General features: G+C 30.6%; 4 protein-coding genes across 4 annotated transcripts; all 4 read right to left on the bottom strand.

Annotated features, from left to right (window-relative positions):
* Positions 1 to 4,238: 4,238 nt before the first annotated feature.
* LOC101214825 (subtilisin-like protease SBT1.3) lies at positions 4,239 to 6,857 on the bottom strand. Its single transcript, XM_004148101.3, has one exon. It carries the CDS (start codon positions 6,819 to 6,821, stop codon positions 4,398 to 4,400), a length of 2,424 nt encoding a protein of 807 aa, XP_004148149.2. The 5' UTR covers positions 6,822 to 6,857; the 3' UTR covers positions 4,239 to 4,397.
* A 4,664-nt stretch (positions 6,858 to 11,521) lies between these two features.
* On the bottom strand, positions 11,522 to 13,450 carry LOC101215063 (3-ketoacyl-CoA synthase 5). The gene has a single exon (XM_004148102.3). The coding sequence runs from the start codon at positions 13,030 to 13,032 to the stop codon at positions 11,611 to 11,613; it is 1,422 nt and encodes a 473-aa protein (XP_004148150.2). The 5' UTR covers positions 13,033 to 13,450; the 3' UTR covers positions 11,522 to 11,610.
* A 2,660-nt stretch (positions 13,451 to 16,110) lies between these two features.
* On the bottom strand, positions 16,111 to 18,668 carry LOC101215310 (3-ketoacyl-CoA synthase 6). Its single transcript, XM_004148103.3, has one exon. The coding sequence runs from the start codon at positions 17,748 to 17,750 to the stop codon at positions 16,278 to 16,280; it is 1,473 nt and encodes a 490-aa protein (XP_004148151.1). The 5' UTR covers positions 17,751 to 18,668; the 3' UTR covers positions 16,111 to 16,277.
* Positions 18,669 to 25,289: 6,621 nt separating this feature from the next.
* Positions 25,290 to 27,103, bottom strand: LOC101215547 (3-ketoacyl-CoA synthase 5). The gene has a single exon (XM_004148104.3). It carries the CDS (start codon positions 27,013 to 27,015, stop codon positions 25,561 to 25,563), a length of 1,455 nt encoding a protein of 484 aa, XP_004148152.1. The 5' UTR covers positions 27,016 to 27,103; the 3' UTR covers positions 25,290 to 25,560.
* Between the last annotated feature and the right edge of the window lie 108 nt (positions 27,104 to 27,211).

Below are 27,211 nucleotides of genomic sequence, written 5' to 3'. Positions count from 1 at the left end.
TATATCTCGTGCGTCGCGATATCCTCTTCCTACTTAATTTTCTCGACGCCAATTTATGCGTCAAAAAATAGTTTCTTGACAATTTTTCTATTTTTTCCAACGCTTTTGTGTGTGAGTAGATCCTCATTTTCTTGTAGTGATACTTAGACATAGTCAAATTGCTCCCCACTATTATCAAATTGTGCTTTTACTTTAGTAATTTATTTATTTTAGAAAAAGAGAATATGAAAACTAGGTGCATTATTATTAGTTCAATAAACCAAGTACTCCTGTGAAAACGAGCACAATCGAAAATATAGAAACTGTAGAAATATAATATTTAAATAATAAAATAATATATAATATATAAACAAAGAATAAAGTCTCTAAGTTTGATATCCATGAATATTCGTGAAAGTCATCAAATTTATAAAATTTGTTTCAATTAATAATTAAATGATTTATATTCTCAAATTAAGTTATAAACGTTATTATTAATATTTTTTTATTTATATTTACCTAAATAAATGAGATAACCCATATATCATCAACTTTCTTAAGTTAACTAATAAGTTTATAATTATTATTTTATATTATCTTAATCATCTAATATAAAATTGTATTATTGCTTATTAACATTCGAATTAATTATTTGTAGAAATTAATATTTATAAAAAAAAATTAAATTAATGTTTAACATAGAAAAATCTTCATTTTCTAATTTTAAATTATCAAATAATTAATTAGTATAACAAATATATTAATAGTGTTATATCCATATAACAATTCCCCAATATATAACTTAGGACTTAGCTTGGGTTACTTTTATTTTTTGAAACATTCATTTAAGTAATTATTTAATTTTTGATTTTATATATATAATTGATAAATCAAATACACATACTTAACTTCCATATTTTAATGATCTTGTAACTAATTATAAACATTAATCATTGTTACCTTGAACCAATATATATCCAATCCCAACAAGCATATGTGCAAACCCAATTATCAAAAGTGAATCCATATATCTTTATTATCATCAAATCATCTCAATTTTTTATTACTATCATTATTTTTATTATGTGATGTTTTTCCGATTAATATAGTTTGAACCTTAAACTTGGTTTTAGATCATGTACATTTGCATGGAGCAATTTTAACATTTTAGGCTATTTGGTGAAACAAATTTTCAATTGATCTTATTTGATTCTATAATAGGTTAGATTTTAACTTTCTTTAGAACTTAGTATCTTTATTAATCTCAAGTTTATCGTTCCACACATTAATTTAGTTTCTCATGCCTATTCTTAAATTTTAATTGATTGATAACTATTGTCTAGAAAAAAAAATATCAAATAAGTTAGATTAAATAAATATATAAATAAAAAAGAGTAATTGTAGTTCAAATCAAAATAACATTTTAAATATGCATATTATAATACATTATAAAACAACATCAATATGAAAAGATTGAAATGATAATCCACCTTAATTCATGTATAAGTAGATTACACGAGTTTAATATTAATTTACGTAAATTTTTTTAATTTAAAATTAAAATTTACAAATCACAATCATACAACCTCTAATTACTAAGTCTTACACTTGAATACTTTCTATATTGAACATTTTTTTAAAATAGAAATTGTCAAAATATTTTGTATATAGAGGTTTTGTTTTAAAGTATAAATAATTTGTCAATTCTTTTTCTTTATAAGAATCATTTTAAAAATGAGATGTGTATATCATACTGTTTAATAAGAAATTTTGAGACCAATCACAGGTTGCCACATCATTTATTAAGTTAATGATGAAAAGTACAAATAATTAAATTTGGGACTAATTAAAATTGACACATGCTCCAAATTAAAGACTTAAAATAAATAAATTGGTCATTCTAATAATGCCACATGTTTTCATATTAATCGTTAGATTAAGTTAATCATTTTAGTTCAATTAAGCAAAAAAAAATAAGCTTAATTGAGCCCAAAGACTAAATATAACCTAAGTCCATATGGTTGAGCCCATGGGTCTGGTCCATGGACCAACCAGGTTCAAACCCATAAAGCCCACCAGTGAACTCTATAAATAGAGGAATTCTCGACTCTAGAAGATCCAAAGAGAATTCTTCCAAGAGCTAGAAGACTCCCTAACTTCTGAAGTTGACCACCCTCGAAGATTGAAGCTGTTTTGAAAATACAAACTTTCTTCCAAGACTCCAACTTCAAGAACATCACGTGCTCCGCTTCCTCAAATCAAACGTAAGCATTCAACCAACTTGAAGAACATCACGTGCTCCGCTTCTCCAAATCAAGCGTAGACGTTCAACAAACTTCAAGAACATCACGTGCTCCGCTTCTCCAAATCAAGCGTAGACGTTCAACAAACTTCAAGAACATCATGTGCTCCGCTTCCTCCAAATCAAGCGTAGACATACAGTTGAGAGAGAATCAGATGATCAAATTCTAGAGATTGAACCGCATCGCATCAAATCAACAAAAATACAACATCAACTCCAAGTTCAAGTCCACGAATTAAATTTCTCCGGAAATCTCGTGCGAACACATACAATTTGATATAATTGAGCATGCATGCATGTTGTACTAAGAAAATTAAATACGGGGTTCTATTCATTTACATTGAACTACATGCTTGATAAATTTGATTTCAATAATTGTAGTGGTAAAAAATTTAACACGTCAATTTTGGGTCTCATTTCTATATTTTGAATTATTCATTTGGTACTTGTTTGTTTTGAAGGGACCATAAATTGTGAACTAAATAGAGGTGGGTCATTCAAACTACTGTTTAATACACATGGAAAAATATCGAGCACAATATTGTTTTTTATATTTATCAAAGAGTTATATTTTAGCTAAATTCTAAAAATAACAACAATCTATTTTTTAAAAATTTATTTTGTTTTCTTTCAAAATTTGGCTTGGTTCTAACAAGTAAACAAGAAGACAGTAAATTTAGAAGCAGAAAGAGTATTACAAACTTAATTTTAAAAAAACTTTAAATCAAATATTTATCGAATTTTAATTATTTAAATTGATCCACGAAAGATAATAATTAAACAACAAAATATTACCAATGTAAGTGTAATCTAAATAATAGATATACCAATCTATTTTAGAATCATAAAACAATGTTTATTTATCTGTTTAAATTTTGTTTTTCTTTTTTTTCTTTTTACTTTTTAAAAGATATCAATCAAAATTGGAATTTTAGAGATATTTCGTCTAAGATATCCATATTTCTATCAACATTGGTACGTAAGGAAAGAGCAACTTTATAATTAACCAATAAACAACTGCTATTTGACCAATTCCTATGCATATTAAATTCTAATACACGTATGGCATTTGATTTTGTTTTAAAATAGGAAGTAGCCTTTTAGAGGTTATTTCGTAATTACTTTTACATAGTACTATTCTTGACTTGAGTATCTTTAATTTAGATAGAGAAAATTTATTTTTTGAAACTACCTAAAGTTGGTAATTGGTTGCTAGTGTTTGTTACGTGAATATTATTTGGATGTTTTGTATGTCTGGAGATATAACTAATAGAATTTGTTGGATCCATTATTCATTATAGACTTAGAGTGGAGATATTAACTTTCATCAATGGTTTTTTTCCTCACGTTGAGGAGATTTTTTACATTAAATTTGCTTGATGTAATTACTATTCTTTTTGGTTGTTGACTAATTGAATAACTGCAATTATGACCAGAAGGTATAAGGACTTTTATTCTATATATGTACCAAATTGATAGTTTAGTCACTACTCAACCGAAATTTAAATTCTTTTTGCCAATAATTTGGTACATAAAATACTAATTACTATGTTTGATTTTTCATTCCACGATTTTTAGAATAAGAAAAAAAAAATTAAACATTTGAATATTGGCTCCTATAGTAATGTAAATTCAAAGTTAGACTCTTTATTAATTAAAGTGGAGTTTTTTTATGCAATATCTTAACATTAATAAACAATAAAATTGAGTTGTTACATAGTTTAGTGAAGAGACTAACTGTAACAAAATTGAAAAAAAAGAATACATAACTAAATCATTATAAACCAAACTTTACTTATATACAAAATTTAAAGACATGTGATTTAGAGAGATAAATGTAAAAGAAAAAGAAGTTGAATAAACATTGACATTAAGATAAATACTTGTCACATAAAAATAGTTATTTTTGGTTTAAATAACATTAATTTTCCTTGTTTTTTTTATTTATTTCTGAGAATGAGGAATTATAATAGCAAAATTGAATTGCAAAAGGCATGAAGTTCCATGGAGAGAGTAATAAAATTGAAATCCCATATGTTTCCGAGTGGCAGCAACGAAATAATTCTTAACAAAACGAGCAACTTTGAGGATTGATCACCAAACGTATAACTGAAATTCAAACAAACGACAACCAAGTAATCACAATGGGGCTTCTCACTTTATGACTTCCATCCTTCCAAATCAACCCTCCAAATTCTGGCATGCTCTGTCTCTTCTTCGTCACAAAAGTTATTCTATAAGAAACCTTTTCATACCTTCTTGTGAAATTCAGACTCTCCGGCTCAACTTTCACGGTGGCCCCCTTGAACGGACTCACCACCGCATGGTAACTGGAGGTTGCAGGGCCCACATTCGTGACGGTTCTGTGAAGGGTCAGCGAAGTGACGGTGGTTTTCTCAGGGAAAACGGCGGAGATTGCTGGGTAATTCAAGTCTCCTGGGTTGGGGAGAAGACCACGGCATGTTCTGTTTGAATATTTTGAGAAGACTTTCAGCTGTGTTGGGCTTAAATCCTGCGTACAGAGGAAGTCGAAGTAATCTTGCGGCTGAATTTCGTAAACCAAACCAGGATCTAGGGCTTTTCTAGGATTTATGTGGCCGGCGCCATGGTCGTATGGACTTGACGGTGATGCGGCGGAGGAGTCTTTCAGAGGTTTGTATGTGTTATCGTGAACGTAAGCGGTGGTCATCAGTGCGGATTTAATCGCCGACGGGCTCCAATCGGGATGCTTCGATTTGATTAGAGCCGCTACGCCGCTGACGTGAGGGCAAGACATTGAAGTTCCTGAAAGAATGTTGAATTTGACCCTTCTTGTGTCCGTCGTTAAGCTCGACGGTCCTGTTTTTCCGGTCCAAGCGGCGAGGATATTAACGCCAGGAGCCACCAGATCCGGCTTTAGGATCTCAAGAGTGAGGAAATTTGGTCCTCTAGATGAAAACGCCGCCACCACCGGCGACGGTTTTACCCCTAATCTTGTCCCTAAAAACCCTAATGTCGCCGTCGCTCTTCGATTCGTTAATGCGTACTGTTTAATTGCTTTGCCTTCTCTTTCCCCAATGGCGACAGCCGGTACTAAATGGCAATCGGCAACAAGTTCTTCCCCATTTGCCGCCGTGTTCGACAGAATCATCCCAATCCCACCTGCATTTTTCACCACCACACCCTTCTGGACCCGAGGGCTAATTCCCCGATCACATATCACAATTTTTCCGGCGACGAAATGGGGATCTAAAGTTCCCTCTAAACAGAGCGAGCTCGGATCAGGGCTGCTCGAGTTACTCCCCATGTAGACAATTGGGAATTGTTTGTTTTCTGGAATTGTGATTCTTCCTCTGTAAAGTGAAACGCCGGTTATTGTTCTGCCATCGCCGAGCTTGACAATGGCCGGGAAATCTCTGTCCATTGTACTGGCACCGACGGTAGTTATCCATGGTGATACATTCGTGAGACTGACAGGGTCCGGCCCTCCATTTCCAGCCGAGCAAGAAACAAACACGCCCATCTCCATTGCCCCAAATGCTGCAACGGAGAGACTATCGCGATAGTACGAAGAAACCCCACCTCCCAAAGAGATGGACAGAACATTTACTCCATCGGCCACAGCTCTGTCAACAGCCGACAAAATGTCGGAGCTAAAGCAGCCACCAATCCAACAGACCTTGTAAGCTGCAATTCTAGCTCCGGGCGCCATTCCTCTGGCCGTTCCATAAGCATAACCAAGAAGACTTGCGCCGGCCACCGGAGAGCCAGCGACGGTAGCTGCCGTGTGAGTTCCATGCCCATCTTGATCCCTCGGCGATTTGTACTCCAACTGTTCGTTAAATTTCCCAGTTGCAGCTTGATACCCACGGTAAAACACTCTGGCCCCAACGATCTTTCTATTACAATTCTGTTTCGTAAACCCTCTCCCTGTTTCACATTCCCCTTTCCAATGCGCCGGCACTGGCGACATTCCAGCATCGTCAAAGCTGTCACTCTCCGGCCAAATCCCAGTGTCCAAGACTCCAACAACCACATCATGGTCTGCAATTTGCTGAGACCAGGCGCTGTTGCTATCAGCTGGTTCAAGCCCAAGAAATCTGGGGCTTCTAGTAGTATGAAGCTCGTACTTCATCTCAGGAAAAATAGCCACAACCCCATCTTCTTCCTCGAGCTTCTCAACCTCTTCTTCACTCAATCGAGCTGCAACTCCATGGAAAACATTGTGATAACCGTAAATGATCCTCTCTTCACCTCCTCCACCATTACCTTCTCTTTGAAGGTCAAGAACCACATTGGTTAGCACATTGGAGTACCACTCAAAATGATTGGTAAAAGAGTCCGGCATTGCAGACCTATCCATTTGAACAACATAAGTTTTGAGAAACAGAGCACTTGAAAGAAGGAAAGAGTCTAAAAACAGAAGGAAACACAGGCATTTGAGAGGAGAATCAGCCATTTTTGGGAACAGAGGAAAGGAGTGTGTTTGTGAAAAATGAAGAGGGAATGGGGGAGTTGTGAGAATGGAGGTGAGTGTAATAAAGAAGAGTGGTTGTTTCATGAATGCCAAAATTGAAGAAGGGTATCAGTATTGGTGGTTAGAAGTTAATTTGGTTATGTATAATGGTCCCCTGTTTTTATTGCCATGACCATTATAATTATGAATTTCTATTCTTCATTTATTATTATTATCTTTTTTTACTTCTTTTCTTATTGTTTCAAATGGAAAAATTGAAAGAAACAAAAAATTTAAAAAAAGAGAGAGAGTAAATAATTGAAACTTTTTCAAATTTTAGGAGTAGAGAAATTTCAACTTTTACATTCAAAACCGACAATTTCTATGTCTACTGAATAATATCTACACCATAAGTTTTTTTATTTTTATTTTAAAAAAGGTAGATTTTAATGTTTGAAAAAAAAGGTAGGATTTAATGTAAAACGTTGTTAAACTGTCATCTCTGTGCTATATTCTGGATTTGTTTAATTTTATTTTATGTATTTTCAAATGTCAGAATTTTAGTTTTTGGTTGAGTTTTCCCTAATTTTTTATCATCTATAAATATTTTTACTATAAAATTTGTAAGCATATTCACTTATTACATTATTATTAAGCCAAATTCAATAGAAATTAACTTTTAAAATATAAGTACATAGAAAAAACTTCACAATTACATAAATGGAATGAAATTTAAAATTTTAGTCTAAATAAAGATATCGAATAAATATTGTGTGGGAATTTGGAGTGCAAAAAGAAGGGCCAAAAGTGGAGAAAACATTGAATATTTAAGTATAACAATATTTATATTAGGATGAAGCCTATAGAATAACATTTTGGGAAGTTTATCTATACGTACCAACTCTAATATAAATACTATTCTCATTCATTAGTCGTAATGTGAATCTTTTTCAAAATAATAGCATAAATAAAAGGAATATTATATTTTTATAGTATTTTTCCATATCCTTAATAGATAAAAGAAATGCACAACATTTATAGTTGAGATAGAAAATTAGGATTAACTTTCCTGTTTTAAGAGTTGAGATATCTAAGAAAACTAATATATGTTTAATGTACAGTAGGCATAATTTTTAACGTGTAAAAGGAAACTTAGGTGAGTCAAATCATATCACTTTTTAAGGGTAACATTTCACTTAAATCTTCTTTTGAGACACTTCTAAAGTGGCATAATCAGAAAATAATGGAATTTTATTAATTATCAATCCTCTTCTAATCCCCCTTGTGACTATGACATGACATCCTATACCACAATTAAGGCCCTAAATCTAAAACTAAACACACAACCAATAGAGGGTTTGGTTAGCTATGTGTGGAATTATGTCCATTTCCCACCACAATTTGCCCTCTTTTTCAGCTTCACCTTTAATATCTCAAGTATATTTTAGTCTAATCCTTATCTATTTTTCTGTTAACACAGGGGTTAAATTGGTCGTCGTATCTTCAACGTTTAGGTACAAAAGTTATAACAATTATTATGTACCTAAACTCATTTTTACATCTAGTCTCTATTATTTAACACCTATCAACGACGTTAAACGTACGTGGATTATTATTGTTGTATAAATTTTAGTTGAATGGATGTGAATGAATGGTCTAACCTAAAATAAGAAATATCTTACTTCTTACTATCTTAAAAACAGCCAAGAAGAAAATAATTTTTGGACTTCTTCACCCCTCTCGATAAATCAAAAATTAAAACATTAGTCTATGTATTAAGGTCAATCTACACGCATTTGTTGGTCATCTTTTTTAAATCAATAATAATAAAAAAAAATACCAAATTGATTACAACACAATTTTGACTATTTGTGAAGTTTTGCAACTATGTTATCCAATTAAAAAGAATAATTCTACATTGTATGGTTAAACTTTCAATTGATCAACAACACATTGCATCCCTTAAATTATATATTTAATATTAATGTGTTTATACTTTCAAAAATGTATTTGATCTCAACCACGGATCAAAGAGAAAAAAATCACGTTTCATATAATATGTCTTAGATATATTGTGTAAATTTTGTTTACATTTTTTTTTTTTTTGATGCAAGATAATTTTTAAAATTTTATTTGTTACCTATTTTTTTGTTCTAATAATTAATAAACATACACTTTTTCTCCTTTCAAAACATGAAAAATAGATATTGATTTTCTTATTTTATACCAGGTAAGAACTAAATAAGAGAAAATAGCCCAAGTTAAATTATCAATTAAAGTTTAGAAATATATATATATAAAGCAATCCAACTTCTAAAGTTATTGATAAACTAGTTGTTATTTATTTAAAATTACATTAATTACTTTTAATAAAATGTTAATTTAAGTACTATGGAAGAAATATTGATTTGATTTGAGGTTTTGATCATTATATCCATTTACATTAATTACAATCATTAAATGGAGGTTAATAATTACAAACTAGAAGATGTTACAAGGTTGTATTTAATTTACTCAAAGGTTTGATATAAATAATCTCACCATTTTCACTTAATTTGAAATGAAAATGTAACTCAATTATAATGGAAGACATCCTGTATATTTTTCATTACTAAAAGTAAAAGTATAAGCATCTCTCTTAACTATACTTTTATGTTCAGAGAATTTTAAACAAAATTTAAAATCATTATTTAATTTAAGTGCATTAAAACTATAAGTAGCAAAAAAGAAAACGCATTCTTTTGCAGTTATGAAATGGATATTTGAAGCATGTTGTAGGGTTTGATTCATTATTCAACTCAACCCCTCCTAATTATTATTATTCATTTTTGTCCACTTTGTAAACTTAACCACACATTGGTTTTTACCTTTTCGATACTCTTTCTCTTAAACTTGGCTATTAATAATTTCCCTATCCTTATTGGCCTCTCCAATCTACATCTGTCTTCTCATTTTTTTTTATTTTTTTAATATTTTAAAAAACGAAGTGAAAATATTTCATGAAATATAACAAAATTTTATATTATATCAATAACGATCCATAGTAGATTATATTAATACCACTAATAAAAATCTATTAATATTTATTGCAAATATAATACAAAATCTTACAATATTTAGTAAATAGTTATTTTTTTAAAAAAATTGACCCTTTTTTAACCAAATATATTTATCAAATACATTTGATCCATCCCCATTCAAGTTAAAAAAATTAAATAATAAAACTGCTTAAAATTTATAGTTTCATATATTTTTTATATTTTATTATATTTATAAGTTATATTTTTTCATTTGGTTATATTTGAAAGGATGTTTTAAACAAACAATTAATATTAATAATCTATTTTAGATAAATTATTATTATTATTATTATTATTATTATTGTAAACAAAGTACTTAAATAAATTCTGATAACATTACCTACAAATTCAATAAGCTTGTTGAAAGTTGATATATTGTATAATAATTTGAGCTCTTTTAGCATATGTTACATATGATTAATATTTATTTTTTTAACAATTACAACTAAAAAACAAAATAAAAAGTTATTGCAACTTCACCTAAAAAAATGGAGAAAATTTCTCTCCATTCATTTATTATATGTCATGTTGGTATGTCTTTAAAATTAGTGTAGAACTCACCGACATTTACAATCTATAGCAACTCAAAAAATTCAAACATATTTTCATGAATATTATTGAGAAAAAGTTCATATATATATATATATATATATTCAATATCTGACATAATTGTTTGGTTGGAATTAGATCCTCTCTATACACAAGAGTTTATAAGGTACTTTGTATTTTTAGATGGGCACAAGATCATGCAATAATAGAATTTTAATTTTGAACAAATTAGGTATACAACCCTACTTATACATTCTCTTAGTTGACATTGCCAATTATTATTCTATTGCATCACCATCCATATAACTATTAACATACTCATTCAATTGTACCACTTACTTCTAGCAAACATTTTCTTTTCATAAAGTCTAAAACTTTAGCCTCACAAGCTAGGGCAAAAATAACTTTTCAAACTCAACCCTTTTTTCTTCATATTTAATTAAATGTGAAACAATATACTTCACTCTTTCTCTTACCAATATATATTTTAATATTGGTTAAGAACGTAGAGTCAATGAAGTTAATTAACTCTCTACTAGTACGAGGATCTTTTAGGTCATGTGGTTAAGAAAAAAAAAAAATGAAAATGAAAATTTATGCTAAAGGTGGATGGTATTGAATATTATTGTAAAGGATCTTTTTGTCGTTGCCGACGGTAGTCACTAATGTGCTCTTAAGTTAGATGGGCTCTTAAGTTAGATTTCCTTTTATGTCTCCAACTTTCCTTCATCAATTTTGAATTTGTACTATTTTGATCCATGATATTTTAAAATTTTCTTTCTTGAATAATTATTGTTTTAGTTCTTACATTTATTTTATTTTCAACCCATTAAAATGAGAATTTTGATCATTATGTGTACACGTGCTAAAAGATGAGCATGATCTTAAGCTATATAATTTAGAGACAAGCTTTGGGTAGGTAGAAAAATATTAATACAGCAAGTACCAAATTGATTTTTCTGAAAAGGAAAATTAGGACTAAAATATGCATTTCCAAACCCTAGAAATAAAAATGGAACAAAACTCAAATGACCAAAATGAACCTTTGAAAAATTTTGGACTAAAATAAACTTAATTAAGAGTTAAAAATCAAAATAGTATTTCATAAATAGAAAAAAACTATAAAATAAAATAGAAAAACCTAATTCACACATACAAATATATACATTTTTCATATGAAATCAAGGAGAGAAAAAAAGGAATTTTATTCGTTGGTTATGACATTAGGTGCAAAACCATATGGATAAAAGAGACATTTTAAAGAGCTAGGTTGGTGGGCCTAGATTTGGATACCGATCAATTACATCGGCCCATGGTTCATTATTGGACTCTCCAGAAATGGGCCGAATACACTCCCAAATCAAGCTAACACATTTGGGCCCAGTGCCCATTCCAATTTGCCACACTCTTTCTCCTTTTTCAACTCTTCTTTTTGCTTCCAAATAAGCAAGTTCATACCACAACGAAGAAGACGATTGGTTCCCGAATCTATGAAGAGTCGCCAATGCCGCTTCCACATCCTTATCGTTAAGCTTCAGCACTTTTCCGATCTCCCTTATCACCGCACCCCCCGACACCGGCAGGCAAAAATGCTGAATCACCGTTTTGAAATTCGGAATGTAAATATCTTGCGATTTGTCCAAGAATCGCTTTCTTAGCCTCGAAACCGCATGCCGTAGTTTCTCCGACAACGGTAAAACTGAAGCACCCAGAATCGTTATGTTTGATCGGAGAGTTTCTCCGGCGACATGGGGTAAATCCCGTGTCAGAGCGACGCCGAGTTTTCCGTACCTGTCCTCCTCGCGTAAGGCTGATAGGTAACTTTTGTCATCGAAAGCTCTCTGTGTTCTGAGCGTTTTAATCAGTTTATATTTTGAAGATTCTTTCGCTTGTTTTTTGTTAGAGAGCAGAATAGCTGCACTGCCCATTCGGAATAGGCAATTAAGGATCAATTTGGAGCGTTCTTTTCCTGCGTACCAACCGTTCGATAAAATTTCTGTACTAAGCACGACTGCATTTGAGTTTTTGTGAACTCGAAGGAGATTTTCAGCCAAGTGAATGGCAATAGCACTTGCACTACACCCCATTCCAGAGAGATTAAAGCTCTTAATGTCATTTCTCATAGAATATTTGTTGATGACTATGGATGACAGAGAAGGAGATTGGCAAAAGCCACTGCAATTAACAATTAGAATATCAATGTCGGAAGGAGAGAGATGAGTTTTGGTTAAAAGGTCATTCATGACAGGAAACAGTACGATGTGGACTTCATTAATGGATTCCTGTATATGGGTTTTGGGTGGTATGAAATGCAGGGCTGGAGGGAGACAAGTTTGTTCACTCTGTCCAGAAGACTTGAGAGTTCTGGCCATGAAACTGATACTCTCACTGTCAAAAATATCCATCAAAGTGGCATTTTCAAGGAAAGTAGAGAAGGGAACCCTGAAGAAGCTTGGTGGTTTGAGGCATGAGAAGTCAACTAAGTACACTGAATTAGGAGAAGCAAGATTGAAGATGATGAGGACGACAAGGAAAGACAGTGGGAAGATATGGAAAAGGGGATGCCATGCATGTGAGAAGTACAGATAGGCTTCAATGGAAGTTAGTATGGGGATGAGAATAATGAAAGGGGTATGAGGTAATTGAGCGGAATAACGGAGGAGGAAATGGTTGGGAGAAGAATCCATTGGGGAAGAGATGGCAATGGAGGAATGGGAATTTGAATCGTGTTGAAGAAATGAAAGTGGATGTTAAATGAAGGTCGAAACGGGCTCTCCAAGTTTGCTAATTTGCTTTGCTCGATGTGCCGCTGGCAGTCAACAGGTGGGAACTTTAAATTTGATGCCATGCATCACCCGGACGTAATTACTATTGACAGTGAGTTAAAAAACAAAAAACAGCTATCAATTTTGAGGTTTTTTTTTTTTAATCTATTAGGTTAAAATTTGAGTTTTGTGTTCCTTGAAGAAGAAACCACTCTAGCGTCCCTTGAATAATCACGTATCCATCTAACTTTTATTCTGGTCAACTCTTTGTCATTGGAGCACACCACCTGTTCAAAGCTCAACCTCCAATCATATTATTCTTTGAAAGTCTATCACTTCTTGCTCAAACACTCTTAAAGACATTGTATTTTTCACATATTTTAAAAATGATATGATATTATTAATCACCAGTCTTCATGGTTTTGTTTTTGCTATCAAATAAATTCCTCTCTCAAAATATTAGAGATGTAATTGGAAAGGATGTTATACCCAATTAAACATATGATACAACCTTCTTCATGCTCTTTGGATTTTTTCTTTTTGGTAAAAGACTTTGAAAATGTTCCTAGTTTCTCTTTTTAATTGAATCCTAATTTTCTGGAGTCATGTTTTGAATATGAACCTAATTTCAATGTTGTTAGAAAAGTATAAAGTTTCAACTAGAGGTATACATCAGTTGGCCAGTATTTATTTTGAGAGAAAAAAAAAAAACTAACATTGGAATCCGCAGACTACTATGTAGGGCAGCCAACCAACGAAAAATTATTTTAGTCGATCAGATATGTCAGTTTCTCTCTTTTTCTAGTAGTTAGTCTTGTGAAGGATGGAGAGCAAAGAACCGATAGAGTCCAAGACGGAAGTTCTTTTTCTCTTTTATATGGATCGACCAATGAACTTACAATCATTCCTTTAAGATAACCGATATCAATGGAAAGACTACACTAAACTAAATGACCAACCGCTGTAGTTGGTGTATCGTGTACATCTATAAATTTCAAATGATTGATTTTTGTTCGGTTTGATTTTCAATTTTTATTTTTTTCTTCCTTTTCCAAATTCTTGTTTTCATTTTCACGTTCGTTTGAACAGCTTACTTTTGCTAAATTTAAATTAATTGGACAAATTTAGGATAGTTTCATACATAGAAATTAGATTAAAAATATCTTACGTTTTAAACAAATTGTAAATATAACAAAATTTGTTAAAATCTATCATTGATACATGTGTATTACTCATGTAAAACAGGTTGAAAAACCTATATTTGTAATTTATTTAAAATATTATTGTACACTTAATTATTTTTCCTAAAATTTCTACCTATTCTAATTACCTTTCAAAATTTTAACACTTTTTCAAATAAAAATCCTACAAGCTCCTTAATAATTGACTTTTCCTCTTCTAAACAACACACATATATACACACACCATACTAATTAAAATATTAAAGGATACCAAATATTGATTAGTTTTTTAAAATTAAAATTGGATTTGAACCAATGCCTTTTTGTTTTGTCAAGATACATATCAGTATGTCCAAAATTATACTAAAAACTCAAAATGAGAATGAAAAGATTTCTTCCTACGCTGTGAATAACAATAACACAAAGCTATGAAAAAAGGTGCGTGTATATATAAGTGTTGAAAATATAGTTGGGAAGTACCAAATTTATTTTTGGCATTAAATGAGAAATGATGAATAAGTCGGTGAGAATTCAAATTGGCGAATTGGAAGGCAGGGTTATTAAGAATGTGTACTCTCTCCTTCCCAACATGATGGGTTGAAGCCTTTTAATGTGCTCTTCAATCTTCTCACTCAAACACTTATTTTTCTTTTTCAACTCAAACACTATTCTTTTTATTCTTTTATTAAAATACAACTTTGGTTTTAGTTCATGTTCAATAGTTTTAACTTTTTAATTTTCAATTAATCTTAAATTTATTATTTAATACCATTTTATTATAGATTTTTTATTAACATTTTTACTCTAAAATTTAAAAAATATATTCACTTACTGTGTTTCTTTGCATGAGAATTCTTGTGATTAATTGACTAGTTTAAGATCATCACATTCCTTGTTGTTCACATTTTTTTTAGACTTGAATGAAAGGAAGAAAATAAATCAATGACAACAGCGGAGGCGATTACAATGAAAAGATGGGGAAAGGGAAAAAGGAAAGAGACATATTGCATGAGGGACCTAAACTCATTATCTCCTACATGTTAGATGGTCTTTAATCACAGTTAATTTTATACAAATGACAAACCTCATAGATAAAAATAAAGAGGATATTTGAGTGTGAAGTAAGTTATTATAATTTGTGATTATTATATTTTATGAGTTATAATAGTTTATGGAGCTATTATAGTTTGTGTTTGGAATGCATACTATTATAGTTCGAGTTATTATAATTTATGTTTCTGAAAATGAGAAATAATGAAATGGAAGAGTAAGGAATTATAACATATAAGAAAGATGAGGGGGGCAGAATAGTGAAGGGGAGTGAGGAATAGTGAAAGAAGGGAGTGAGGAATAGGAGAAATAAGGAAAAAAATAAAAGAGTCATAATTCTAGGATTATGATAATCCTTGAGGCAACCATGGAGTGAGCTATTTTAGCCCACTCCACTCCTTCATAGTCAATTACTCTACCATTAATTCAACTATTAACAATGATAACACACAATGTCACTTTCACTATACTTAATTTTAGTTAAATATTTTTCAAAATATTAGTTACTTATTTTCACTCTAGATAACTCATAAACTCCTTGAATATAATCATTCTATCATCATTAAACTCACAATGATAATTGTCATCTTTATAACAAAATCAACTAAAGTTGTTATGGTGAAAATGTTGGACATGACTAATGTGATTTTCTAATACCTAATTAGAGCAATTCAATTCTATTTCCATCTCAATGACATTAAAATGTAAGTAATATAGGACGATTATATGAGTAAGGTTATTTCTACTAATAGATATATTTGGATGATAATTAGACATATAAACGTTTTTTTGGATTTTGAAGACAGAAATAGAAGAACCACAGGACTAATTGCAGAATTCACCCTTTAAGTATACTTTTAAGATGCTTGAGGTAAAGCTATTTTGCTTAATTAGAAAAAGAAGAAGATAAAAGTAGATTAGTAATGCCATTAAGATCTAAGTTGATGGGCCTAAGATGGGATACCGATCGATCACATCGGCCCATGGATCATTACTGGACTCTCCTAAAATGGGCCGAATACACTCCCAAATCAAACTAACACATTTGGGCCCAGTACCCATCCCAATTTGCCAAACTTTATCACCTTTTTCAACTCTTTCTTTTGCTTCCAAGTACGCAAGTTCATACCATAGCGCCGATGACGACTGATTCCCAAATCTATGCAGAGTCATTAATGCCGCTTCCACTTCCTTATCGTTCAGCTTCAGCACATTTCCTATCGCCCTTATCACCGCACCCCCCGACACCGGCAAGCAAAAATGTTGAATCACCCTCTTGAAATTCGGTATGTAAATTTCTTGCGATTTATCCACGAATCGCTTCCGTAGCCTCGAAACGACGTACCGGAGTTTCTCAGACAGCGGCAATATTGAAGAACCCAGAAGGGTTATGTTGATACGGAGTGTTTCGGGGAAAACCTGAAGCGTATCTCTTGTTACAGAGACTCCGAGTTTTCCTTCCTTGTCCTCTTCGCGTATGGCTGAAAGGTAACTTCTATCATCGTAGGATGTCTGTGTTCTAAGGGTTTTAAATAGTTTATATTTTGAAAAAAGTTTCGCCTCTTTTCTGTTGGTGAGTAAAATAGCCGCACCGCCCATACGGAAGTAGCAATTGAGGATTAGTCTGGAGTGTTCCTTTCCTGCATACCAACCGTTTGATAGAATTTCTGTACTAAGAACAACAACATTTGAGTTTTCGTGTACTTGAAGAAGATTTTCAGCTAAATGAATGGCAACAGCACTTGCACTGCACCCCATTCCAGAGAGGTTATAGCTTTTAATATCACTTCTCATGGAATATTTGTTGATGACTATGGATGACAGGGAAGGAGAAGGGCAAAAGCCACTGCAATTAACAATAAGAATATCAATGTCGCAAGGAGAGAGATGGGTTTTGGTTAAAAGATCATCCATGACAGGAAATAGTACCATATGAACTTCATGAATGGATTCTTGTTGATGGGTTTTGGGTGGTATGAAATGCAGGGCTGGAGGGAGGCATGTTTCTTCACTCTGTCCTGAAGATTTGAGAGTTTTGGCCATGAAACTGAGGCTGTTGTTGTCGAAAGTATTCATCAACGTTGCATTTTCAAGGAAAAGAGAGAAGGGAACCCTGCAGAAGCTTGGTGGTTTGAGGCATGAGAAGTCAACTAAATAGACAGGACGAGGAGCATTCAGAATGGGAAGCTTAATGATGTATTTGCAGAAAGTATAAGAAGACAATAGGAGGAAGAAATAGGAAATGGGATTCCATCCATTTAAGAAAATGTAAGTTTCCATGGAAACGAGGAGAATGAGAATGAAGAAGTTTTGAAGTTGGAAGAAAGACGAGAGAACGCTTATCAACAATTGAGTGGAATGGAGGAAAGTGCAGCCATGGTTTTGCTTGAGCTTTGGAGCAGATTCCATTGGTTATGGAGGAGAGATTTGTGTTGGAATGGAGAAATTGGAATCTGATGTAGGTATGGACTTCAGGTTTTAGAGAAGAAGGCAACACCGATAGTTGAAATATAATGCCAGGTAGAGAATGAAGAGAGAAATAATTGAATGAGTTACTCAAGCGAAGAGATGGGTTAAATACTCGATGAGAGAGTAGTGTTGTTCAAAGAAAAAGGCGAAGATAATATATATATATACACACACACTGTCGAGGGTTGGGAATTCAAAATTTTGATATCAGTTACTAATACACTTAAATGTTGACTGAGGTAGCCAATATTTGACAGAAAAGTAATACTATTTGATTGTTTTATGTTTTTTTAATCTAGATTTCATTTGATTTTGAAGTGTCAAAGGAATGCCAAGAAAAAGCAAAACAAGACATTAACAAGGAGGGGTCTTCCACTGAGTGCAACAATCAACACGAGCGGGCCAAGTTTAAATAAAGGAAAGGAGGAGGTGAAATTTTGATTGAAATCCCTAAAGGGAGAAAGAGCTGTGAAACTCGCGTACTAATGAAGGAGGGGTTTCTTGTAATTAAAATTTGAAGTTAGTAGAACTAAGCTTGAGTAGGCATTTTGAGATATCGTGAAGAAGCAGAAGGAATCAAACAACTCCTTGTAAAGAAAAGGCAATGCAAGAAGGGATGCCGACAATGAACATAATCAATATTTATGTGACGAGCTAAGTGAAGAAGAGTCAAGTGAACTAAATATGGATTAAGTTTAAACTAGCACCACGTAGGAGTTGGTGTCAGTTTTATTTGATTTTTAAGTTTCAAAAGGTTGTATCTAACCGTTATGGATTTGGTCACAATGTCGAAATATTATAATTTTAGAAAAGTTTAGAGGAATGGCATAATCTAACTATATTATTCCACAATTGTTTTAAATTTTCAATTATTTAAATTCTCAAACCATCCTTGAGTATTTTCATTTTTTAATATGTTTGTAAAAAAAAGTTACAGTATATTTTCGAAAAATTATAGACTTTGTAGAATAAAAAATAAAAAAGCTAAAAATATAAATTAAAAAAAACCTCTAGCAACATCAAAACATAGGAATGAAAAGAAAAATCATATAAAGAATCAATATAACAAACTGATAACAAATGATAATAAATAAAATTGATATGGAAAATAAAATAAAAATCAACATAAAATAAAACAATAAATATAATAAATATGTAGAGTCAAATTTGAAATGAATGCAATGAATTATTTTTTATTTTTTCATATTTATGTTGTTACAATTTTTTTTTTTACTTTTTAAAATAAAATAAAAAAACGACAAGAAATTAAGGAGGGTGTTATGGTCAGTGACTCACTGGGCCTATCTTTGGTGTAAAATGAAAGGCCATTGTGTCTTTTAGGCTACTTGTATAGAAACCCCATAATTTTAAGCTATAAATTGGTTTTTAGGTTAGGGTTTTGTGTCAAGTTAGATACTAGCTTTCATAATTTCACTTTTAATTTCAATTTTTCTTTAAATACTCACTTTTTGTTACTGACAATTTCTATCAATTAATTCGTAAGTATGCAAATCATTAAATCTTTATTAAACTATTTGTTAACTACAAAGGGAAGAATTGATGAAGAGAATATTTTAAATTATTTAACAAACATATGATAAGGTAACAAAAATATTAAACTAATTTTACATTGAGATTCTTTTGAATAAAAAATTAATATATATTCAATGTTAAAAAAGCAAATTGAGTTTATGGGATTTAAATTTTAAATTTTATATAAACATGGATAGATATTTGTTGAAAATAGACCTTTTCCAAAATAGAAAGGTAAAATATTTATTTCGTATAAAACAATTTCAAAAATGAAAAAAAATCTACATGCCTAAAAACTTTAAAAAATGGCTTGATTTTGACATTCGACATGCATAATATATTTGAAAAAACAATGATAGTTTATATTTGATAAATAATCGTTTAAATTTGGCTATTATTATTATTTTTGTTTAAATTTGTATGGTTTAGATTTGATTATTCAATATTCTAACTTTATTATTTTATATTTGTCCCACAATCTAAACAACGATCTTGAACCAAATAATGATTTTAAAAAAATAAAAAAAATTGTAAAAAAAGAAAAAAAGACAGATGAAAAGAAGAAATACAAAAAAAGAAAAAATACTGTGAAAGATCACAAAGAAGAGAATAGAGAATGATGCAAACAAAAAAAAACTGAAAAATGGTTATAAAGTAGTAAGGACAAATATAAAATTTTGAAAAAATAATTGATTTTCTTTTCGGACCGCAAATATTAAAAATATGTCAATAATATTAGTTTATTTTATCACATTTAAAAATATCCGAAATAAAAATTGCATATATATAATCCTATGGTCTTTAGTAATGAGAGTAAGGATGATATTGAAAAAAAGGAAAAAGTAATGTGGATTCAAAGTCAACCTAGTAATTCATGATTCATGGAAGGAAAAAGTGAATAAAAAATGTCATTCATCAACTTATGGGAGATCACATTGGTTCTAAAAATTCCGGTAGTTGGGGAGATCACAATACTTAAATAACTATATTTTATGTATCCATTTTCATTGTTCGTATAAAAAGTATTAAAATATTAAAAAAATATTAAATTTGTTCTATAATATTTTATGATAAGATAATTCAGTGGAATGGACTAACATAAGTGATGCTAGAAAGGTTGAAATACATCTTACTACTTTTTCTTATATATAAAACAATTAGTACTAAAGTTTTTACTCTAATTCTTATTTAGAGGTAGGTGAAAAACAATTTATTCTATACGCAAACTATTCCCTTCATGTGGGATGAGATCCAAATAGAAAAATATATATTAATATTATTGCTTTCAAAAGTTAATAATGAAATATTACAGTTTCAAAACTATTTAAAGTTTTACTGTTTTTTCTAATAATTTCAATGGACTGAGTGTCCCATTGTTTTTGTTTTTTGTTTTTTCTCTCTATTTTTAAAAGGTTTCAACATGTTGAACACTCCATCCTTTTCATTTTCTCTCCAACAGATCTTTAATAAGTTTTCAAAAATACAATATTTAAATAAATCATCCTCTAAAAGTTGAATGTACATATATATTTCTCATTTTTGCACCATTTCCCTAAAGCTTGTTTTAAGGACTCGTATAACTCATAAATCTAATACTTCCATTAGTTGTTACAAAATTATTGTATAATATCAAATGTCTTTTTATTACTACAATAATACACAATTATCAGTACGTGGCATATCATTTAATGAATCCTATACAACTTTCAAACAATTTTTTATTTTTAATAAAGAAGAATAAATTGAAATAATGAAGGGAGAGGCTCAACTCTCCCAGTTGAGCCACCCATTATCTTATCTCTTTATTTACAGTTAATGCTGTGATCTCTATACATCCATCTACTCTCTGAGATCACTCCACCCAACTACCTACCCCTGAGTCAACGCCTTCCCTTCATCTAAATAATTTTGTAACAAAGAGTAGTCCACGCTAACGTGATTTTGTAGTCAAGTTCTATCAAACAATTAATTGTATTTTACCTACTGATATGTAAACATATCCATTGATCAACCTCTAATATTTGAGTAATTCACTCCAACTCCTTATAATTCAACATTATTATTTTAGTTTAGGTTATGGTAACATCTTGTTGCATTCAGTCGAAGATTCAAATCCAACTTTCTTTATTTTTTATCGAAATGAAATGAAATCTATTTTAAATGACAACTAATTAAACTTATATGTGAGCTACATCTATAGAAGACCTTTGTGATATATATAGGACAAACTATCAAATTTATGTGATATATATATATATATATATATATATATATATATGAATTAGTTGCATGGTTAATGCAAAAGTTTAAAAGTTATTTTAACCCACAAGAATTAAATACTATCCAACCTATCCAGGTAATATAACTTTTTTTTAATTATTTAAGAAATTTTGAATATTGTACCGTATAGATTTATTGAGAATGAATTTATTAACTTTTTTTACGAATGAAAATTGTGATTGATCAATAAGAAGATATATCAATGTAAATTTTATTTACATGCCACAATGTAATTATTCATCTTTCAATTCGAGCATATATATAAGTTTAATGAAAAAGATTTGACCTTTTTATCGATTATAAATTATCCATAGAACCTCACGATCATAACCGTTAAACCTAAGATATAAAAGATGTAGTTCATCCTTTTTATACCTATGAATTTGTTTCATTGATTGAAATTAGTTAAAAGTTCAGCATCTTTAAACATGGATTGTTAGTTATATTTAGCTTCATAAATATTTTTTTAATAACAGAAATCTAAAACATATATGTTCATCTATTTTTTTTTAAAAAAATCCTAATCTGATACATATAGTAAACTGATATAAAAACAATACTAAATTAATAAAAAAAAAAGTCTCATATGAAATTATTATTTTGAACATTATGAATTCAATTTAAAAACCAAGTTAACGTATAAATTACATAAATGTACTCCTAAAAAAAGAAAAATGCAATGCATCATACCTAGAAGTTACAATAACGCACATAATTTTAATTCAAATTTGCTGAAATTATTTGAACCTTAGGCATTAAGAGTTGTGCAGAATAATAATATATTTTTAAAATTGTGGGTTGGTTGGTTGTTCTACGGATAGCTGGGAAAGTGAGAGAACTTAACTTTTCCCACCAAATAAGAAATTTTCAATTAATTTCTGACATCACATAGTCACATACACCAATTGGAAAATGAAGTTTCCTCCATAAAATACTAATAAAAATTTTTAAAAATACTTTTATCCAAATAAAAAAAATAAAAAGTAAGAAGAAGAAGAACAATAATATGAGGTGAAGTAATTGCAAGTGTCTCTCTAGAACATGGTAGAATGGGCAGTATTCAATGAGGCCTTAAGCTCTGATCCCTACTAAAAGTCTTCTCTATATTTTTTATTTTTATGTTCAAAATAAGGAAAGAGCAATCCATGTCTCTATTGTTTTTAAATAAATCCATTTTAACTAACTTCATATCATTTTAACTGGAAAGAAAATTTGTGAAAATTCTCAAACTCCTTTCAATTTTTACAAAATATAATAAAATTTTATATTTTATCAATAATAAAAATTGTTATATTCAAATGCATAAATTATTTATAAAAAGAATTGTTAACGTAACTTATGTAGTTTAGTTATATACAAGGTAAAATTTGAGCACATGAAGAGGTAAATATAAAGTTTTGATTTGACTTCAATAAAATAATTCACTTATTGAATTGGTTATCAAAAACATTTTTCTTTGTTTGGCCGCTTTTTCTTTTACTAAGTATAAATTTACTGCGGTTGTTTCGTAGAGATTAAGTGTGTGTTTCCTTTGATCAAAATTTGACATCAACAATCTTCAACTTCCAATCTAACCTTTTTAAGAATATATTCATTATTGGTGGGTAGACACAACAATAAATCAACCACATGTCTACCCAACAAATAATGAATCAATCACATGCTTTTTTAGGATGGATAAAAATATTTTGTGTACACATTCTAGTTTGAAAGATATATCGTGTGTTTGGAAACTTTATATAAAGTCCTAATACATGTATTTGTATTGGTAAGTTAAGATTTTTGTGAACATATATACAATGTGTGGGTTCCTTATTTTGTAAACTTTGAAGTTTGGATTGATTAAATCAAGAACAAATATTAGCATGTCATCATGTATGATGATTTACTGTATAATTTTATTTGTTTTATTCAAGATGGAAGAAAAGAAAAGTACTAAACGAATCATGTTTTTCTAAAAGAAAAAATAGGAAAATACTGGGACGAAATAAAAAATGGCCACATTATTCATGTGACAAAAAGAAAAACAAAAATGTTGCAAAATTACTGTGCATTATGCAGAGTTTTAACTTTTAGCGTAACCTACAGCATTATTATAATGACTTTTACTACGGAAGGGATTTATTAAGGACAAAAGCAAACAGCAGATCCAGAAAATTTTAAACTGGGCCACTATATAACAAACACTAAAAAAAATATTAATTAATTTAATACATATTTGTCAAACAAGATAACTCTATGGTTTCTATTGTTGTTTCCTTTTAAAATATTATTCCATATTCATATGTTTATTCTACAAAATTAGTATTACCATTTATCATATAGATCGAAAATTATGATCACTCTACCGGTAAATTGATACGATACTTGTATTCTAACGATGAACGGAAAAAATTATCTGGTATAAAAAGAATAAAAAATAATATTTGTTTATTAGATAATAGGTGAGTGTTATGAAATAAATTAGGGATTTATCTTATATAGTTTTTTTTCTCTTTTAAAAAATTATCTTTCTTTTAGAAAATCAAATTATTCTTCTGGTAAATCAAATTATCTTCCGTTTAGAAAATTAAATTATCTTCCTTCTTAGAAAATCAAATTATATTTTTTTAGAAAATATGAAACAAACTTATTGATATTTGAAATAAAAATAATTTAGGAAAATAAAAAAAATAATTTGGAGAAGAAAATGATTGTTATTTGAAATAATAACTAATTCTTAAAAGTAGTTGGAAGACATTCAAATTCAATATGTTAGAGTTACAATGACACTTTATAATTCCGTCCTTGACACGGCTACGTGCCTCTCACATTATGAAATTTTGTATTTTAATATTAATTTTGAAATATTAGATTATAATATATATTAAATTAAGCTTCATTTTGCCTAATTATGTTTCTACTGCTATAGTATGAAGCCCCTACACAACCTTTGGTTATGAGCTATAATTATTTTTACGAAATAGTTTTTATTCTATGTGTCAATACTTTTTTTCTTCAAATATCAAATTTCTTATAATTTTATTTTCTCACATATCTTTTTTCGAATATCAATTTTTTTCCTATATTTGACTGATTTTCTAAAATGGAGATAATTTTATTTTTCTTCCTAAATTTCAATGGTTTTCTAAAAAGAATATAATTTGATTTACTAAAAGAAAGATGATTTTTTTAAAAAAGAAAAAGAAAAAAACGCATATAAGATAAACTCTAACTTATTTTCCAACCCTATTTGTTATCTAACTAAAATTATTAACTTTTTAGTGTGTTTAGTATATAATGTCCGGTACTCCTATATAAAATTTACGGAATTGCCACTACTTTCATTTATGCATCACAAACTCTTGCGTTTTTACATTTGTGACTGGAAAGCGATAAATGTATAATTGTGTCGAAAAGTGTAACAATGGTTAAAGTTTGAACAATAAGTCTTTAGCAACCAAGGATTCACTAACATTCCACATGGGGCAATTATTTTTTCTCTGTCTCTAAAGATATTTGTGACAAATAGAAATATTATTGACGTTTTTTCTATGACTTTTTTTAGTGAAAACCATTAACCATTATTATCTGTATTGAATGTTTTCTAATAAATAAATAAAAAGAAAGAAGGGATCGATCATAATCATTCACATCAGAGTTTAACTTGATGTTCTGTATAACCTATTGACTCAAAAACATTAAAGATGATTTCCTTGATTCGATGAGTTTAGCCACATGAGTCTAAATCATATACTCATTTTCATTTTTGGTTACTCAACAGCTGGAAAAATTCCCCATCACACGACAATATCAAATTTTTTCTATGCCATATATCTCAATTTATTTATGGTCACATTAGCCTACTGCTAAAAATTTTCAAAAGCCCATATTTGTCTAATACATATCTCAATACGATACTTCATGTTAAAGTGTGACAGTCGAGAGATTTGTAGAGTTAAGTTGATGGGCCTAAAATAGGATACTGATCGATTACCTGGGCCCATGGATCATTATTATATTCTCCATAAATGGGCCGAATACACTCCAAAATCAAACTAACACATTTGGGCCCAGTGCCCAGCCCAATTTGCCAAACTTTATCTCCCTTTTCAACTCTTTCTTTAGCTTCCAAATAAGCAAGTTCATACCACAACGAAGAAGACGATTGGTTCCCGAATCTATGTAGAGTCGCCAATGCTGCTTCCACATCCTTATCATTAAGCTTCAGCACTTTCCCGATCTCCCTTATCACTGCACCCCCCGACACCGGCAAGCAAAAATGCTGAATCGCCGTCTTAAAATTCGGAATGTAAATTTCTTGTGATTTGTCCAAGAATCGCTTTCTTAGCCTCGAAGTCCCATGTCGTAGTTTCTCGGACAACGGTAAAATTGAAGCACCCAGAATCGTTATGTTTGATCGGAGAGTTTCTCCGGCGATCTGAACTACACCCTTTGTCAGAGTGACGCCAAGATTTCCGTCCTTGTCCTCTTCGCGTATGGACGAAAGGTGACTTTTGTCATCGAAAGCTCTCTGTGTTCTAAGCGTTTTAATTAGTTTATATTTTGAAGATTCTTTCGCTCGTGTTTTGTTAGAGAGCAGAATAGCTGCACTGCCCATTCGGAATAGGCAATTAATGAACAATTTAGAGCGTTCATTACCTGCATACCAACCGGTCGACAAAATTTCTGTACTGAGCACAACTGCATATGAGTTTTGATGAACTTGAAGAAGATTTTCAGCTAATTGAATAGCTACTGCACTTGCACTGCACCCCATCCCAGAGAGATTATAGCTCTTAATATCACTTCTCATAGAATATTTGTTGATAACGATGGATGACAGAGAAGGAGAAGGGCAAAAGCCACTGCAATTGACAATAAGAATATCAATGTCAGAAGAAGAGAGATGGGTTTTGGTTAAAAGGTCATCCATGACAGGAAATAGAACCATATGAACTTCATTGATGGATTCCTGTTGATGAGTTTTGTGTGGAATGAAGTGTAAGGCTGGAGGAAGACATGTTTGTTCACTTAGTCCAGAAGATCTGAGAGTTTTCTCCATGAAACAGAGGCTATCGCTATTGAAGGTATCAAGCAACATTGCATTTTGAAGGAAAGTTGAGAAAAGAACTGTGCAGGAGGTAGGCGGTTTGAGGCACGAGAAGTCAACTAAATAGACTGATGGTGAAGGTTTGATGATGAAGATGAAGATGGCATAACTAGAAAGTAGGAGGAAAATATGGAGAATGGGAGTCCATCCTTTTAAGAAAATATAAGTTTCCAAGAAAAGTATGAGAATTAGAAAGAATAAATTTTGAAGCTGAAGGAAAATCAAGTGAAGGTGACTGAACAATTGAGTGGAAGAGAGGACAGTGTTACGATGGCTGATCACCTCGGGAGCAGATTCCATTTCTTATGGAGAAGAAAAGTACACAACTTGATTTAATACTGATTTTGCCGTTGTGTATTGAGCTCATGTAGATACAACCAATGTGATATATATAGAAATTCACTGACTATCCATTTTATTTTTCGTTTGTGTTATCAGAAAAGAAAACAAAAAGTTTTCTAAAGCTATTTCTTTTAGTTTTCAAATTTTAGTTTGA

The sequence above is a fragment of the Cucumis sativus genome, chromosome 3, assembly GCF_000004075.3.
Source record: "Cucumis sativus cultivar 9930 chromosome 3, Cucumber_9930_V3, whole genome shotgun sequence".
NCBI classification, from domain to species: domain Eukaryota; kingdom Viridiplantae; phylum Streptophyta; class Magnoliopsida; order Cucurbitales; family Cucurbitaceae; genus Cucumis; species Cucumis sativus.
Note: the sequence above shows the minus strand (reverse complement) of the source record. Positions and strands in the feature narration are given on the sequence as shown.